Below are 14262 nucleotides of genomic sequence, written 5' to 3'. Positions count from 1 at the left end.
GTCATTGCGCCCCTGCCCCGCCGGCCTCACCGGACGGGCTGTCACACCGCCCCTGCCTCCCCGTCCAGTCGCACACGCCGCCCCTCGCCCCCTGCCCAGCTCCCTGGCGTCCCGGCGGAGGCCGCCCCGCCGTTGCCGCCGCCGAGGCCGGTCCGCCCGCCGCCGCCCCTTCCCTTCCCCCGCCACCGCACATGCCCAGAAGGGCGGGAGCCGCGGCGAGCCCGGGCGCTGCTGTGACAGCGGCGGCGCTTTCCCTTCCGTGGGTGGGTGGGGGCCGCGCCGCCCCCCGGCCCGGCGGAGACACCGCGCTGGCCGCCCGCTGCTCCAGTGCCTTCCCCGCCGCGCCCCGAGCCCGCCGCCGCCGCGGGGCGGGAGGCGGCCATGTCGCTATTGTCTGCGCTGGTGCCCTTGCTCCGGGTGTACTGCATCGGCCTCCGCGTCATCCTGCACCAGCTGCGCCGCCGCTTTCACTCGCGCTGCCGCCCGGTCTCAGGTGAGCACCGCAGCCGGCGCCGCGGGGCGGGGCGGCTCTGGGCCGGGGGTGGCGGCCCCCGCCGCGGAGAGGGGAAAGTTTGCCGAGCCTCCCGCCGCGGGCAGCACCGGGGCGAGGCTGCGCGGCCCGGCCGAGGGCAGCCGGACAGGACAGGACAGGACAGGACAGGACAGGACAGGACAGGGTAGGGTAGGACAGGACAGGGCAAGGCAGCCGCGACCTTGGCCGCAGCGCGGGGCGGCCGGGCCGCGCCGCATCGGCCGCAGCGGGCCAGGGGCTAACGCGCCGCGGCGGCCCCAGCACGGGCGCCGCCGGGCTCCTCCCCCGCTCCCCTCCGCCGGCCGAGCAGGACCCGCCGGGCCGCCCCAGGGCAGCGGCCCGGGGGGCTGCGGCTGGTGGGGCACCCTCCCCGCCCCCGCCGCGCCCCGCCTTCGCTGCCGGCGGCGGGCCCCGGCCCCACCGCCCCGTCCGGCCCCCGGGCCGCGGCCGCCCCGGACGCGGGGCGGGGCGGGGGCCGGGCGCCTGGCTGCACGCCGGCCTGATTGCGGCCTCGGGAGGCGGCGCGGGGGCTCTGCGCCCGAGGGTCCCCGCTTCTCCTCTTCCTCTCTTTGGCTTTCTGACGGTGTCGCCTCAGACCTCGACTCAGAGCCGCGCGGGCGCTCCCTCCCTCCCTCCCTCTGCCCAGGTAGGTGCTCGGAAGGCGGGTAGCGGCGGGCAGCTCCTGCCGCCGCCCACTGTGCCCCCGCCCCGCCGGGCGGCTGGGACCGCCGGTCCCGGCTTCCCGTCCCGGCCGCTCCAGGAGGGGAATGAACCCGCGCTCCAAAAGCTTTGATAACGGCTGTCACTCGCTGACAGCCTTTAAGCTGACAAGTGAGTGACACTCGTAATTTTTAGTAAAGGACTCCAGGTTAGTCGTTTGTTTGAGAAGTAAGGTTTTTGAACTTTTCCGATTTGGATCAACAGCATGTTTAATGCTGACTAGAGCAAACTTTTGAGTTTGCTAGAAAAAACAGCGGTCTCAATTTCCTTCTTCCTCTCATTACTCTTGCAGACTTTAAAATGCTTCTGAGTTTATAAACTTAGAGCAAACTACAAGTCCAGACGGATGCATAGGTTATCATCAGAGGCAAGCGTACAACTGCATGCAAGTCTATGCCTTTAACTTCCTCTGCTTAGCAGCCAGGAAATCTTTGTGGCCCTGTTGATAGTTTTAACTAGAGGAACAGTAAAAAAAGTAGTATTGAAAGGGCCTAGTGTTTTAGTGAGGAGTTGAGGCAGATGAGGAAATTGGTATAGAGAGTATCTGAATTACTGGGGAAGAGATAGCACACCACAAAGTAAGAGTATATTTGTCTATTTCATCACATGTGGCATCCTTGGGTAGCGTTTTGTCTTCTTTTTGTTCATTCTTGATTCTTCTGCTGGGATTCCCTTTCTCGTTCTCAGAAGACAGCAATAAAACCCCCAAATAAACGAGAGGACCCTGGTGACAGAAAAGACAGATGTGTGTACAGTTTGAAGTCATCTGAGCATTTTTCTAGTGTTAGTGTTTCTTGGCAGAGCAAAGCTGGGTATTGTGCCTAGGGTGTGTAACACTTTCCAAATCTTTTTTTGAACCACAGAGAAACGGCATGACGAAAATGTGACCCGAGTGTTTTGTTGCAGTTTGCTCTTAGCTACTATTAAAAAAAAGTGTTGAATTTGGAAATGCCGGAGGAAGACAGTGAAGATCCAACCTGGGAAACGTCATTTACCTGAGTAGGACCAGGGAAGATTTGACAGATGTGAAAAGCTTTCTTTGAGCCCTAACTCCGGGTGTCTTTTTCCAAGGACAAGTGGTTTCCTCCTCAGCTAGTTGTTCGCACGTAGTTCCCTCTTGGCAGTTACCTGCTACCTTGCTCCAACTTGATGTGTCCAACCATTGCTTAAAAAAGTGAATCAGCTTGTCAACTGGAACCTTTTTACCCAAATTAACCTTGTTTCTGTAATAACTTCAAAGTAGCGGTGGCAGTGCAACAAAAAGGAGAAGTATTGTTAGAACAAGCTTGGATCAGTAAACTACAGTTGCTGTAAGAAAACGCCAAGTAACTTTTTCAGACTGTACTCTAGAAAGGTGTGTATGTTTTAACATTTTCTATATATTTTCTACATCTATTCTTACAAGAACAGGCATTTTATTGTCAGGGTGCCTTACTGGGGTAGAGCCTGGAGCGGCAAAGCAGGGCTGGGAAGGGCAGGATGGGGCAGCAGAGCCAACCATGCCTCTGATCCCGGCTCCCTTGGCCACAGTTTCCTCATTGGAGTTCTCACTCTTTGTACAGCAGTGGTGTAGCTCTCCTGTGGAAGGTTTAAAACAGATGGATGCCTGGTGGCTCATCCTTGAGCTCTGTGGGTGAGTGAAGGGATCTGGTGTCAGTGCAGCCCTTCTGCCTCTGAATTTTCCAAGAAAAACTTGCTTTCTTACCTTTGCCGAGAAGAAGTACTCTTTGATTTTAATTCAAGTAAACAAAATTAGTTTCATTTTTCTTTTATTTTTTCTTGACCCTAACTTAAGAGTTGTATGCTCTTGGCCCATGTGCTTTCACATGGCTTTTAAAAGTGACCATCTGTTCTGTCATATTTTACTGCAGTTTATCTGATTTTTATAGATAGGATTCAAGACAGCTTTTTGGAGAGAGAGGACATTTTAAACTCTGAAATCTAGATTAAGTGCAAAAACTTGGTAATTGTTGTTAGTTGCAAACCAAAAAGACAGTAATATTCACTATTCAGTTGACCTGAAATTCTGATCAGGGTGAAGGTCAGGGAAAGGAATACAGAGCTGGGATGATAATCGGGGTGCAGTCAGAGATTGTTTTCGCTAACTAAAGTCAGTGTGCAGGAAAGTGCAGAAATGAAGGGCAACTTAGCTTAAACTTACTTTAAAACATTTTTGCAAGTAGTAAGTGCATAAATGGTATAACTGCCAGTATGTAGTGTAAACTCTGTTAGTGTTCAATGGTTTAAATGATTAATAGTTTCATTAGAAATTACTACTTTGCCTTCTTTTACAGGGCTTAATCTTAATTAATTGGAGGGAAAAAAAAAGCCCTGCATGACTAAAGTTCTTGATATAAACAGCTTTTTAAAAACACAAATCTAATAATTGGATTAATAAAAGATAAATTAATATTAATTGTGGCACCAGGATATTAATAGTGGAAATGTGATCACTGAAAGTCGTGCTACTGATAACAAAAATCATTCATATAATAAAAATATTCCCTTTTCATATTTTAAAAGCTTCTCAAGGAGTTTATTTGGCATCTTTCTCCTGCATTCTCTCTTCTGCTGTACATAATACATTGAAATTTGGTAGGGAAAGCCTACATGGTAAATGTTTTATAGTAGTTTTGAAGTCTTTTTAGTTAAATTTTGTACCTGCAAAGTGTAGAAACCTGACTCTGAAGAAGATAGTAATACGGATGAAGTTCAGAAGACCTTAAAGGTGACTCCTGTTCTTCATAAAAGTGATTGAAATTTCAGATGTATTTTTTATTTGCCCCAGTTTCTAATTATTCAGTGTCATTTGAACCAGTTTCTTTACAGTTAATCGTGAAATATTGATTTGGGAACGTGCATCTTTTAATTTTGATTCATGTATCGAAGGCTTTTACTTTATATGAGTAAACCACAATGAGAGATCAAGCACTTCCTGATCAAAACTGTGTGAGTTCAAGGTTGTAAATCCTCCAGAAGTGAGTAGAGAAGTGACCAGGTAGGACAGATTAATGGCAAACAAAAATAAAGTTGCATCTACCAACTTAAACCCTCTCCCCCATGCACACACCTGAGAGAGTTATTAAGCTAGTTTCAGAAGTGAAGAAACTATATGTTGTTTCTGTACTGACTGAGGCAAGGGTTGTGGACAGCGATACCTGTGGTGTAGGTAGACAAGGTGCCATCCCTGTGCATGCACAAGGGGGCAGACCTAAGGTTGCAGGGCGGCTGCACACCCCACGTTTCCTCACATCCCCCTGCTTGGTTTCACAATCCAAGTGACTCTCGTATGGGTTTTGAACCAATTTTCTTCATGGAGGGAGAATGAGAGGGGTCTGAGAAATGTGAGGAGGCAGCACAGTCTGCCCCAGGGACAACAGGGATGAGGTGCTAGGGCTAGGAAATCTGGACTCTTCCCCCTTTTCCTCCTGTGGCAAATGAATGTGCTGCAAAGCCAACAGAGGATCCTCTCTGCAGGCTCTTAGAAACCTCAGCCCCAGTACTGGCTGGTGGTGTTAGCCAGCTGCATGGAGGAAGTGAGGGAAACAGCAGCTTCTCCGAAGGTGTGCTCTGTTTCATGTGAGTGGGAATCAAGAGAGAAAGGAAGAGGCAGGTTTGTAGCCTGGAGGCTTCTGCGTGCACAAGGTTTTTCAGCAAACCATAGTGGGACTATATTGTTTTACCATGGAAAAGTTCAGCAAGCTAAAAGAGAGCATTTCCATCAGCTGTTCCTGTAACAAGCTGAGGCACTTCCCAAAGGCAGCAAGATGCTTCATTCCCAGTGGATTTCATTCAACCAGGTACTGGTGTCTTCAGCTTGCCTCAGAGTTGAAGCTGCTGCTGTTCTTGTCAAGACTAGACTGGGAACACTTTCACTGAAAAAGGAAGGGTTTACCTCTTCTTTTAGAAAGATGAGAGGTGTGGTGTTTTTGGTTTGTGTTCATAATGCCAGTTTTACTGTGTAACACTCTAGGAGAGGCAGGGATGATTAGCAGTTTATATTTGAGCTATTATGACAGCAAAAGTGTGGCTTACAGCATTATAATAAAGGCTGTGTTATGCTGGCATATCCTTATCTGTGGCAGTGCTCCTCTGTGCCACTGTCACCGAGTGCCAGATGCATCTTAAAACAATTGCAAAGCTGTAACATACATAAGAATAAAGGGGAGGGTGAGTCTGTAACACTCCCATACTCTAAAATAACTTCTACTTTATCAGTCTGTGATGAACTTTTTATGATCCAAGGTGTGTCATACTAAGTTTAAAGACACATCAACTTTTTTATTACGGTGCCTTCCTCCTTGCTTTCAGGAATTGCCAAATAACTACAGAGGAAACTGTAAGGTTTAGTGAAATGCCATGAGCCTCTGTGTTTCCTTTAGACACCCTGTCATGGGTTGAAATAGAGGGATCTAAAAGCAATAACAATATATATTGATATGTCTTGTCAATGCACAGTCTGATGCTGTAGCAGGGTTACATCATTACACATTGCACCACTTTGTCTTTCAAAATCATCACTTTTTGTGGGATTGCATACCTTGGTGCTGTTGATATGTCTTTGGAATTAGGCAGCATTACCATGTTGAATCAGTAGTTTATCCTGGCAACTTAAAAGCACTGAATGAATCACAGTAGAAGGCACGCTAGTAGGCAGAACATTGCCCCTCCCTCAAAATGTCTACACCCAGAAGTAAATCTTCAGAACAAATCCAATAAAATGCTTGCCCTGCATCTCTCATTCTACTTCTAAACGAACAGCTTTGTTTAGATAAATGTGTTTAGTCTTGGTTTACCTGTCTTTGGTTTTTCATTCAAGACATTCAGAAAATGTTTCTAAATACCAACTGTAGTTCAGAGAGAAAAGTATCTTTTCTAGGGAATGTTCATCAACAGAGAAGCTTGCACAAATACATTTATTTTTATTTATATTCCCTTGCAGCAACATGAAAAAGTCAGATTGTTTCTTTCTGCCCCAACCAGCCAGTCTTACCAGCTGAGGATTTCTGGGCTTGGGTGCAAGTACAGCTCCTGAGGAGCAGAGAAGGAGCAATGCCATTGCTTTCAGGCCAGTGCTCCTGATGTTCCTCTCCTGTTCTCTTCCCCTGGATTTTTGTGGAGGAGGTTGTATCCATGTTTAACTGATAGCTTTCTTCTCCTTCCCAGTCCTGGCCAAGGCCCTGGCAAAGATCTTGTTGCTGTCACGGTGGTGTGGAAGAAATAGAGAAGCGTCAGGGTGCAGTCATGCTGTGCTGTGACTTGGCTTTTTGATGTAGTGAAACCAGCTCCAGCTGCTGGCCCTGTGCACAGAGACACTGTAGGCCTCATGTACTTGCATGTGACTGTTTGCACAAGAAGCATTTTCCTGTGCAGATATTGAGGTACAGATTGCCAAGTCTTGCCCTATCGCTACACTCATCTCTAGAGTGTCACCCCCTCCTGACTTCTCTAGCCTTTTGAAGAAAATACAGTAAAATTATTTTCCAGCTGATGTGGATAAAAACATTTATTAGTGCTTCCCTGTCTGCTTTTCCTGTAGTTATAATGCTCTGTTATTGCAGGGACAGGAAAAGTGTCAGGTATATGTTGTCGATCTGCATGTAGGTTCAAGCTCCTTTTCCTTTTATTTCAGTCAGAAAACATTTTTACATTTCAGAGAAGCAGATTAATGTTATAATTTGCATCACAGATTTTATTTTTTTTTAAGCAAAAGCTGGAACAAGCAAAACTTCTTTCAAAATAAACAAGAACACTTTTGATCCTTCAGTACCAAGTTTCAATTGAACTAAATGTTAACAGCAAAGTTCAGTAATTTTTAGGCAAGAGGATGTTGGTCTAACCCTAACAAAAGAGGCAGAAAAATGCTATAGCAGATGACCAGTTTGTGTGACAGTAATGTATCAGCTCTGTGGTGGTGGTTACACTTTCTCTACCCAGAATTATGTAATTCCAGAAACAAGATTTATACAGATCTTCTAGCTCAGTTTCACAGAATGTGATATATTAAAACCCTTTTTAATTTTTGACATTCTGTTGGGCTTCTTGTAGGTCACACTTCCTGCAAATCTCATCTTGAAATTTGCAAATGTAATTTGTAAGGTAGGTTTCTTGATACATTCACAGAAACGCTGATTTCACATAGTTGAGTGTGGTCAAACTTGTGCTTTCTCATTGTATCTTTATCTTGCTGCCTTTATCAGGTACTCATTAATGAGTGAAGGATCAAAAGGTGGGACGGTGGCCAAGAAGCAATGGAGAATAAAAGTTTAGAAGGTTCCCCATCAGACCTAAAGTTAGTGGCTCATCCAAGAGCAAAGAGTAAAGTGTGGAAGTACTTTGGGTTTGATACCAATGCAGAAGGATGCATATTACAGTGGAAGAAGATCTACTGCCGTATTTGCATGGCACAAATTGCCTATTCAGGAAACACGTCCAACCTTTCCTACCACCTTGAGAAAAATCACCCTGATGAATTCTGTGAATTTGTGAAAAGTAACACTGAGCAAATGAGGGAAGCCTTTGCCACAGCATTTTCAAAGATCAAACCAGAGTCGTCGCAGCAGGTTGTTCAAGATAGCCTCATCATGAAGACCTACCAGAACTACGAAAACAAAAAACATCAGGAACTGACATCTGCAGTCATCAGCTTAATTTGCGAGGGCATGTATCCGGCCTCCATTGTTGATGAACCCACCTTCAAGGCCCTCTTGAGAACAGCAGACCCCAGGTATGAACTTCCGAGCCGGAAGTACTTCTGTACAAAAGCTATTCCCGAAAAGTACAGTGCTATTAGAGAAATTGTGCTGAAAGAACTCACGGAGGTTCTGTGGTGTGGCATATCCACAGACATGTGGAGGAGCGAAAACCAGAACAGGTCGTACGTAACGGTTGCGGTTCACTTTCTCAGCAGCAGTGCTGCCAACTGCCTGACTGTGAACTCGCGGTGTTTAAAAACGTTTGAAGTGCCAGAGGATAATACTGCAGAGACTATTACACGAGTCCTTTATGAAACGTTCATTGAGTGGGGGATCAATACAAAAGTCTTTGGTGCTACAACAGATTACAGTAAAGACATTGTGAAAGCTTGCTCTCTCCTAGATATTCCCGTACAGATGCCTTGTTTGGGGCACACTTTTAACACAGGAATACAACAAGCTTTTCAGCTCCCCAAACTTTGCAACCTTCTTGCCAGGTGCCGAAAACTGGTGGAGTATTTTCAGCAGTCCACGGTCGCAATGTACATGCTGAGCGAGAAGCAGAAGCAGCAGAATATTCTCCACTGCATGCTGGTAAGCGACCGTGTTTCCTGGTGGGGAAGCACTCTCGCTATGCTGCAACGCCTCAAGGAGCAGCAGTTTGTCATTGCGGCTGTTCTCGTGGAGGACAGCAACAACCACCACCTCATGCTGGAATCCAGTGAGTGGAATACAATCGAAGGGCTGGTGGAGCTGCTGCAGCCCTTTAAGCAGGTTGCGGAGATGATGTCTGCTTCAAAGTACCCCACAATAAGTATGGTGAAGCCACTTCTGCACATGCTTCTGAATACTACCCTGAACATCAAAGAGAATGATTTGAAAGAAATCAGCATGGCAAAGGAGGTGATTGCTAAAGAGTTGTCAACCACCTACCAGCACACACCTGAGATAGACATGTTTCTCAATGTTGCAACTTTCTTGGATCCCCGCTACAAAAAACTGCCTTTTCTTTCAGCCTTTGAGAGGCAGCAGGTGGAAAACAGAGTGGTGGAAGAAGCAAAAAGCCTGCTGGAGAAAGTAAAAGAAAATAGCTTTAGGACTGAAGAGAAATTCTTCACTGTTACAGAAGAACCTCCTATGAAAAAAATCATCATCTCTTCCACTCCTCCTCCTACTAGTGTCATCAACAACATGCTTGCAGAGATCTTCTGCCAGACAGGAGGCGTTGAAGACCAGGAGGAGTGGCATGCTCAAATCGTTGAGGAGTTGAGCAACTTCAAGTCACAAAAGGTCCTCGGTTTGAATGAAGACCCACTGAAGTGGTGGTCTGATAGACTAGCGCTGTTTCCAGTTTTACCAAAGGTTCTTCAAAAATACTGGTGTATTCTGGCCACAAGGGTCTTCCCTGAACGCCTTTTTGGTTCTTCTGCTAATGTTGTGAGTGCAAAGAGAAACCGGTTAGCCCCGGCTCATGTGGATGAGCAGATCTTTTTGTACGAAAACAGTCGGAATGGGTCCGAGGCAGAACCAGAGGATGAAGATGAAGGAGAGTGGGGTTTGGAACAGGAACAGATTTTTAATTTAAATGACTCGGTAAACATAAACAACAATTTCTTTAATATTCGAGACAGTGGGTTTGTTTAACAGGACTGCAGCGGTACATTTAATAACAAAGAAAAAAGTACTTGTCTTAAGTTACCAAAAATACTTCTGTTTTATGCTATGATGCTGTAAATATTGAACAGTTGTAACAAACTTGATTTAACTTCCATTGTCTGTGTTTTTCCTGCTGTCTTAAAACATGAATGACTTGTGATTAAACAGCACTGAAATGAGTGAGGAAATAAATTCTGCAAAGACCATGATTTCTGACTGTGGCCCAGATTTCAGAAAGCACTTACCCATGTGCTTCCTTTCCACTTGCTTCAGTGGGAGACAAACACATGCTTATTTGCTTTCTATCATAAAAATATTTTCCTGAATTAGGTCCCTGAGCAGGGGAGTTTTTAAGATTTATGCCTCCATTTGTAAATCCTGTGTAACTCAGGATGCTAGCTTTAAAAGTTTGGATTTTAAACATTTTTAAAATCTATAAATCTGAGCAGTGAATATTTTTAGAGTATATCAATGCTATGGAATGAAAAAAGATCTTGAGCCTGATTTTTCACTACCTCATGTCTTAGGCCTGGTCTATGCTACAAAAGTTCAGCTGGTATAATTCTGTTGATTAGGGGTCTGATCTATTATTATTTTAACTGATACTGTGCTGGCATAGGCTGTAGTGTAGATGCATTTATACTGGGATAATTTATTTTCCTTTCCAGTGTGGTGTAAATGTTATAAACACTTCTAAACTGGTATTGATATGTCCACATTAGTTCAGTTTTACCATTTAACAACAGCAGCTAAATGGCAAAACTGTGGGGATTTTGGTTGTTTTGTTTTGTGTCTAAGCAAGCCCTGATTGTAGTCTCTTTTGCTTTTACAAAGTGGTAACTAAGTGTGGGGTTGAGGCAGCTTTGTGTTACCTGCGCCTCCTGCAGATGCTGTGGCTGATCCACGTGGTGCGAAGCAGGCAAGGATCAGGCAACAGAGGGAGGGAAGAAGGGAAGGAGAGGCCAGGGAGACATCTACAGACCATGGGTCTAACAGTTTGTCTATGTTACAAAATCGTTAACCTCTTAATTTAATGGGAACTTTGCCCAGGGTAGCTAGAAAATTTTGTTGGCAAGAAAAGCAAAATAAAAAGCTTTAATATTATGTAAATATATTTAAAAGAAGGGGACCCCTCTGTTTCCTCACATGTATTTAGTGAGTCCTTAAAATAGTTTCTTACTCTGTTAGCACTTAAAAACTTCTTTTCTCCTGTCTCTTTTTGATTCAGTTTGTAGAGTGGACTTTAGTCCCATCCAGTCTAATGTTTGAGTGCTGTTTCTGATTAGCTGTGTATTGTAATTGCTCCCTTTGTGTCTCTAAGCATCAGTGTTTTAAGACCTTTTGGGAACTTGGCAAACAAGAAAAAAGAAAGGAAACCAACCTGAAACCCCACATCTCTTATGAAATACTACAGGTCATAAACAAAATTAGAGTTTATGCTAGATACAGAGTAGTCTTTTTTTCTCTGAGGTGCAGTGGAGGGCTTCTGGTGTTTTCCACTTACAGTCAAGGTTTGCTTGGGGTTTTATTTCTGTTACTGGTGTCTCACCTTTCCTCACCTCAGTCTACAACTATGTTGAGCACAATCTTTCTGGAGAGAGGTCTGTTGAAGACTGACTGTTACTGTTATGGAGGAAGAAAGTTAAGTATTTTTTAATCATGGTGGCACCCATGGACGTTTGGTTGTAAAAAGGGCACAGGCAGCAGGAACGTACCAGAATGAGAATAGCAATGCAATTGAATATATTGCCAAACTATTTATGTTTAGGTTTAATAGTTCTTGGAAGCTTGAGGCCTCTGTGTTCTTTTTAGGTACTGGGAATGGGCAGGTGGGTGGGGAGGAAGAGCAGAGGTTAGAGTGAAGGAACAGTGAAGTAAGTAATAGCAAACTACACAGCATGTTTAAGCCCGGGAAAAGTGCATTTAGCAGGTGGTGTGGCTGAAAACTGATTTGCACTTGTACAAAGTGCCCGCACTGTGCATCCTGTTGAATATTGCTACTCTCCACGTCCACTGAAGAAAGAGGTGTATGTGATTGCCCAAGGTGCAAAACGCAGGCTTGGCTTAAACTCCCACAGGTATGTAGGCCTATCTGTGAGGGCAGCAAAATCAAATTACAGAAGGGAGCGAGATACCTGCACCCTAGCAGCCTGCCGGGAAGACCTCTTGGTTTTTATGTCCGTTGAGAACCAACTGCTCTTGCTTGCTCCACCTCCACTGCTACCACCACTGCTAGCCCTCAAGTTGCTGCGCAAATGCTAGTGCGAGGTGTGTGGATCCTTCCTTACGTGAGCATAATGCAAAGCCATGCCCTCAGAGCCAAGGCAGAGCTCAGAACCACTCCCCTGGTCTGCACTTGGCCTACCCCTCTTGGCAGCATTGTTTCCATCTTCGTCCTCCTAGGGCTAAACGTATACGGTGACGCTTACGAGCAGTTGTACTGAGATCAGTGCAGTGCACTACTCTCTTCCTTCCAGCTTCTTTTTATTTTTTGGTATCCAAAATAAAATTGTAGTCAGTTCAATTGATGTGTCTCAGCATTCTTTTAAAAAAAGGAGAAGAAAAAGAAAAAAAAAAAAAGAGCAAAACCATTGTTAGTCCTACCCATTGTCTGTGAGATTTTTATTTAATGTTCTAAGCCTGGAATATTGTTAAATAAATGAGAAAAATAAGTTAGTTACTAGATTATTTGTCTGATGTGTGTTCGTATCTGCAGCACTTTATGACTTTAAACTCTACTGCTACAGGGGAAAGTTATATTCTAAGGATTTGAAGCTATGCATTTATTTTCTTTTTGATCTTGTAAGTTATTTTTTAAAAATGCTGTACAAATCTTTTGGATTAAAAAAAATGAGGATGAAAAATGTTGGAAGTTTAGATGGTTTCTCTCACTTAAAATGTGTGGTGTTTTTCATTTATCAACATAATTTTCTGTTGTTTATTTGGGTGGAGAACCAAAATTGAAATATTGCTACAACTTGAGTTAAACCCCGGTGTTACTGCCAAGGGTGGGCCCAGAACACATTTCCAAACTATGCTATTAAGTCAGCTTTATGTTTGTGTTTCTTGACATCTACTTTAAATCCACAGCCTAATGTTTCCTTTTTGGTACAGCAGAGACATCTTTTTGGAGGGGCAATAGAGGAACAAACTTCAGCTTTTGAGTGCTTTCATGCTGCAAAAGTGAATTTTTGAACGGGCTCTCAAAGTACGTACTTTACGTCAAAAGAAGATGAATTGCCTTTTGTCACCAACTAAGTATTGCGAATTCAGGATTAAAATTCATTGGGCCTAAGTGAGGTTTCTTGGGGTAGCAGCATAAGTAAAGGGAGTTTTGTCTGTCTGGCCAATCTTTGCGCACATTTCACCTCTCTCTGCCATCAAGGACTATGGGAAGAATAAAAGAAAAGCCTGAATCAAACAAGTTGAAAAGGTGAATTTTTCCAGCAAACTGTGTCTGAGATGCTTTGGTTTAAATGAAGGCAATAAAGTTCTGCATTATTTATGGAAAGGGTGTATTATTTTAAGTTTCTCTGGCAGCAGTGTATTAGATAATTTTGAAGGTTTTTCTTTAATCGATGTCCTGGTGTCCAGTTAGCTTTACAGGAGCATTTTTCACACAGGCAGAAATATTAAAAGCAAAAGAAGCACAAATTGGTTATTTGTAGTATTTTATAGGCCTTCTGAAAACTTAAAAGTGACATGCAGTTCTTGATTTTGTCGTTTTTGTGTGACAGTTTAAAAAAAAAAGGGCTGCCTGGGGACATCTTTTCTGAAAGAAGAGAAGTGTATGGGTACAAGCACAGAAGTAGTGTGTTTCACATATTCCGTGACAACTGGGTAAAGGAAACTTTGTGCTGGAAAAATTGCATTTTAGTCTTTGCACACCCTTCTCCTTTCAATGGTCTCCATTTCCGAGTGTTCTTCTCAGAGGATGATGTCTTTCTGAAGGTCTGGTGATCCCAGTTCTGGTGGTGCAGTGCTGTCTAGTCTAGGCTGTCTTTTTGACTCTGCCGAGAGGAGTCTCCTGGTCACAAAAGTTTTGTGGCTTTTTTTTTTCTTTTTTTCTAGGACAAGACTATGGTCTGCCTTATTGTATCTTCTCCAAATTAATATTCTGCTAAATTCAAGACATTTTTTATTTTTAGTGGATGCAGGGAAATTACTGAAATTGGTTTTGGTTTTTTAGTAGTATTATTTGGTGCACTAGAGAGAACTTAAAGATACAATATAATTTTATATCTGCCTGAAAAGCACGCCAGTGAAGCATGTCTAATGACTTGATACTGTTTAAACTAGAATTTCAAAACATCCCTGCAGTTGCTGTTTATAGTGCTGTCATTTTACATACAAAAACATTTCCTTTAAATTGAATGATAAAAATCAATTAAATAGATTTTTACTGCTTTTGCAGTCATTTTCAGTGCCCTTGCAGTTGGGTTAAAATGTCACAAGAGAATTAACTTTAGTATTAAAAAAACCTGGAAAAAATCAAAATAAACTACTGTCTTTTGGCTTACCTTGTGTTTTAAAAACTAGTATTAAAATTTGATTTATATCTTTTTAAAAATTCAGAGGCTGTTGGAGCAACTATTTCCAAATGACAGTCCCTTAGAACTCTGAAATGTTAAAATATTAAGATTTTTGAGCATTTATATT

The 14262-nt window shown here is 43.9% G+C and overlaps 1 protein-coding gene across 11 annotated transcripts in view; it reads left to right on the top strand.

The window, feature by feature from the left end:
* Positions 1 to 14262, top strand: part of ZBED1 (zinc finger BED-type containing 1) — a 206540-nt gene that overhangs the window by 41191 nt on the left and 151087 nt on the right. The window contains exons 1-3 of one of the 11 annotated variants that reach the window (XM_051809146.1): positions 179 to 493; positions 7301 to 7351; positions 7453 to 13114. The exons of 1 other annotated variant lie outside the window; for it this stretch is intronic. In XM_051809146.1, the coding sequence (XP_051665106.1) occupies positions 7504 to 9591 (2088 nt within the window). In that variant the 5' untranslated portion in view covers positions 179 to 493; positions 7301 to 7351; positions 7453 to 7503 and the 3' untranslated portion in view covers positions 9592 to 13114. 9 more of the 11 variants (XM_051809143.1, XM_051809144.1, XM_051809147.1 and 6 more) reach the window with 9 other exon arrangements.

This window comes from Manacus candei, unplaced genomic scaffold, assembly GCF_025592945.1.
Source record: "Manacus candei isolate 608988 ecotype Guabito, Panama unplaced genomic scaffold, ASM2559294v1 h1tg000075l, whole genome shotgun sequence".
In the NCBI taxonomy this organism is placed as follows: Eukaryota; Metazoa; Chordata; class Aves; order Passeriformes; family Pipridae; genus Manacus; species Manacus candei.
Note: the sequence above shows the minus strand (reverse complement) of the source record. Positions and strands in the feature narration are given on the sequence as shown.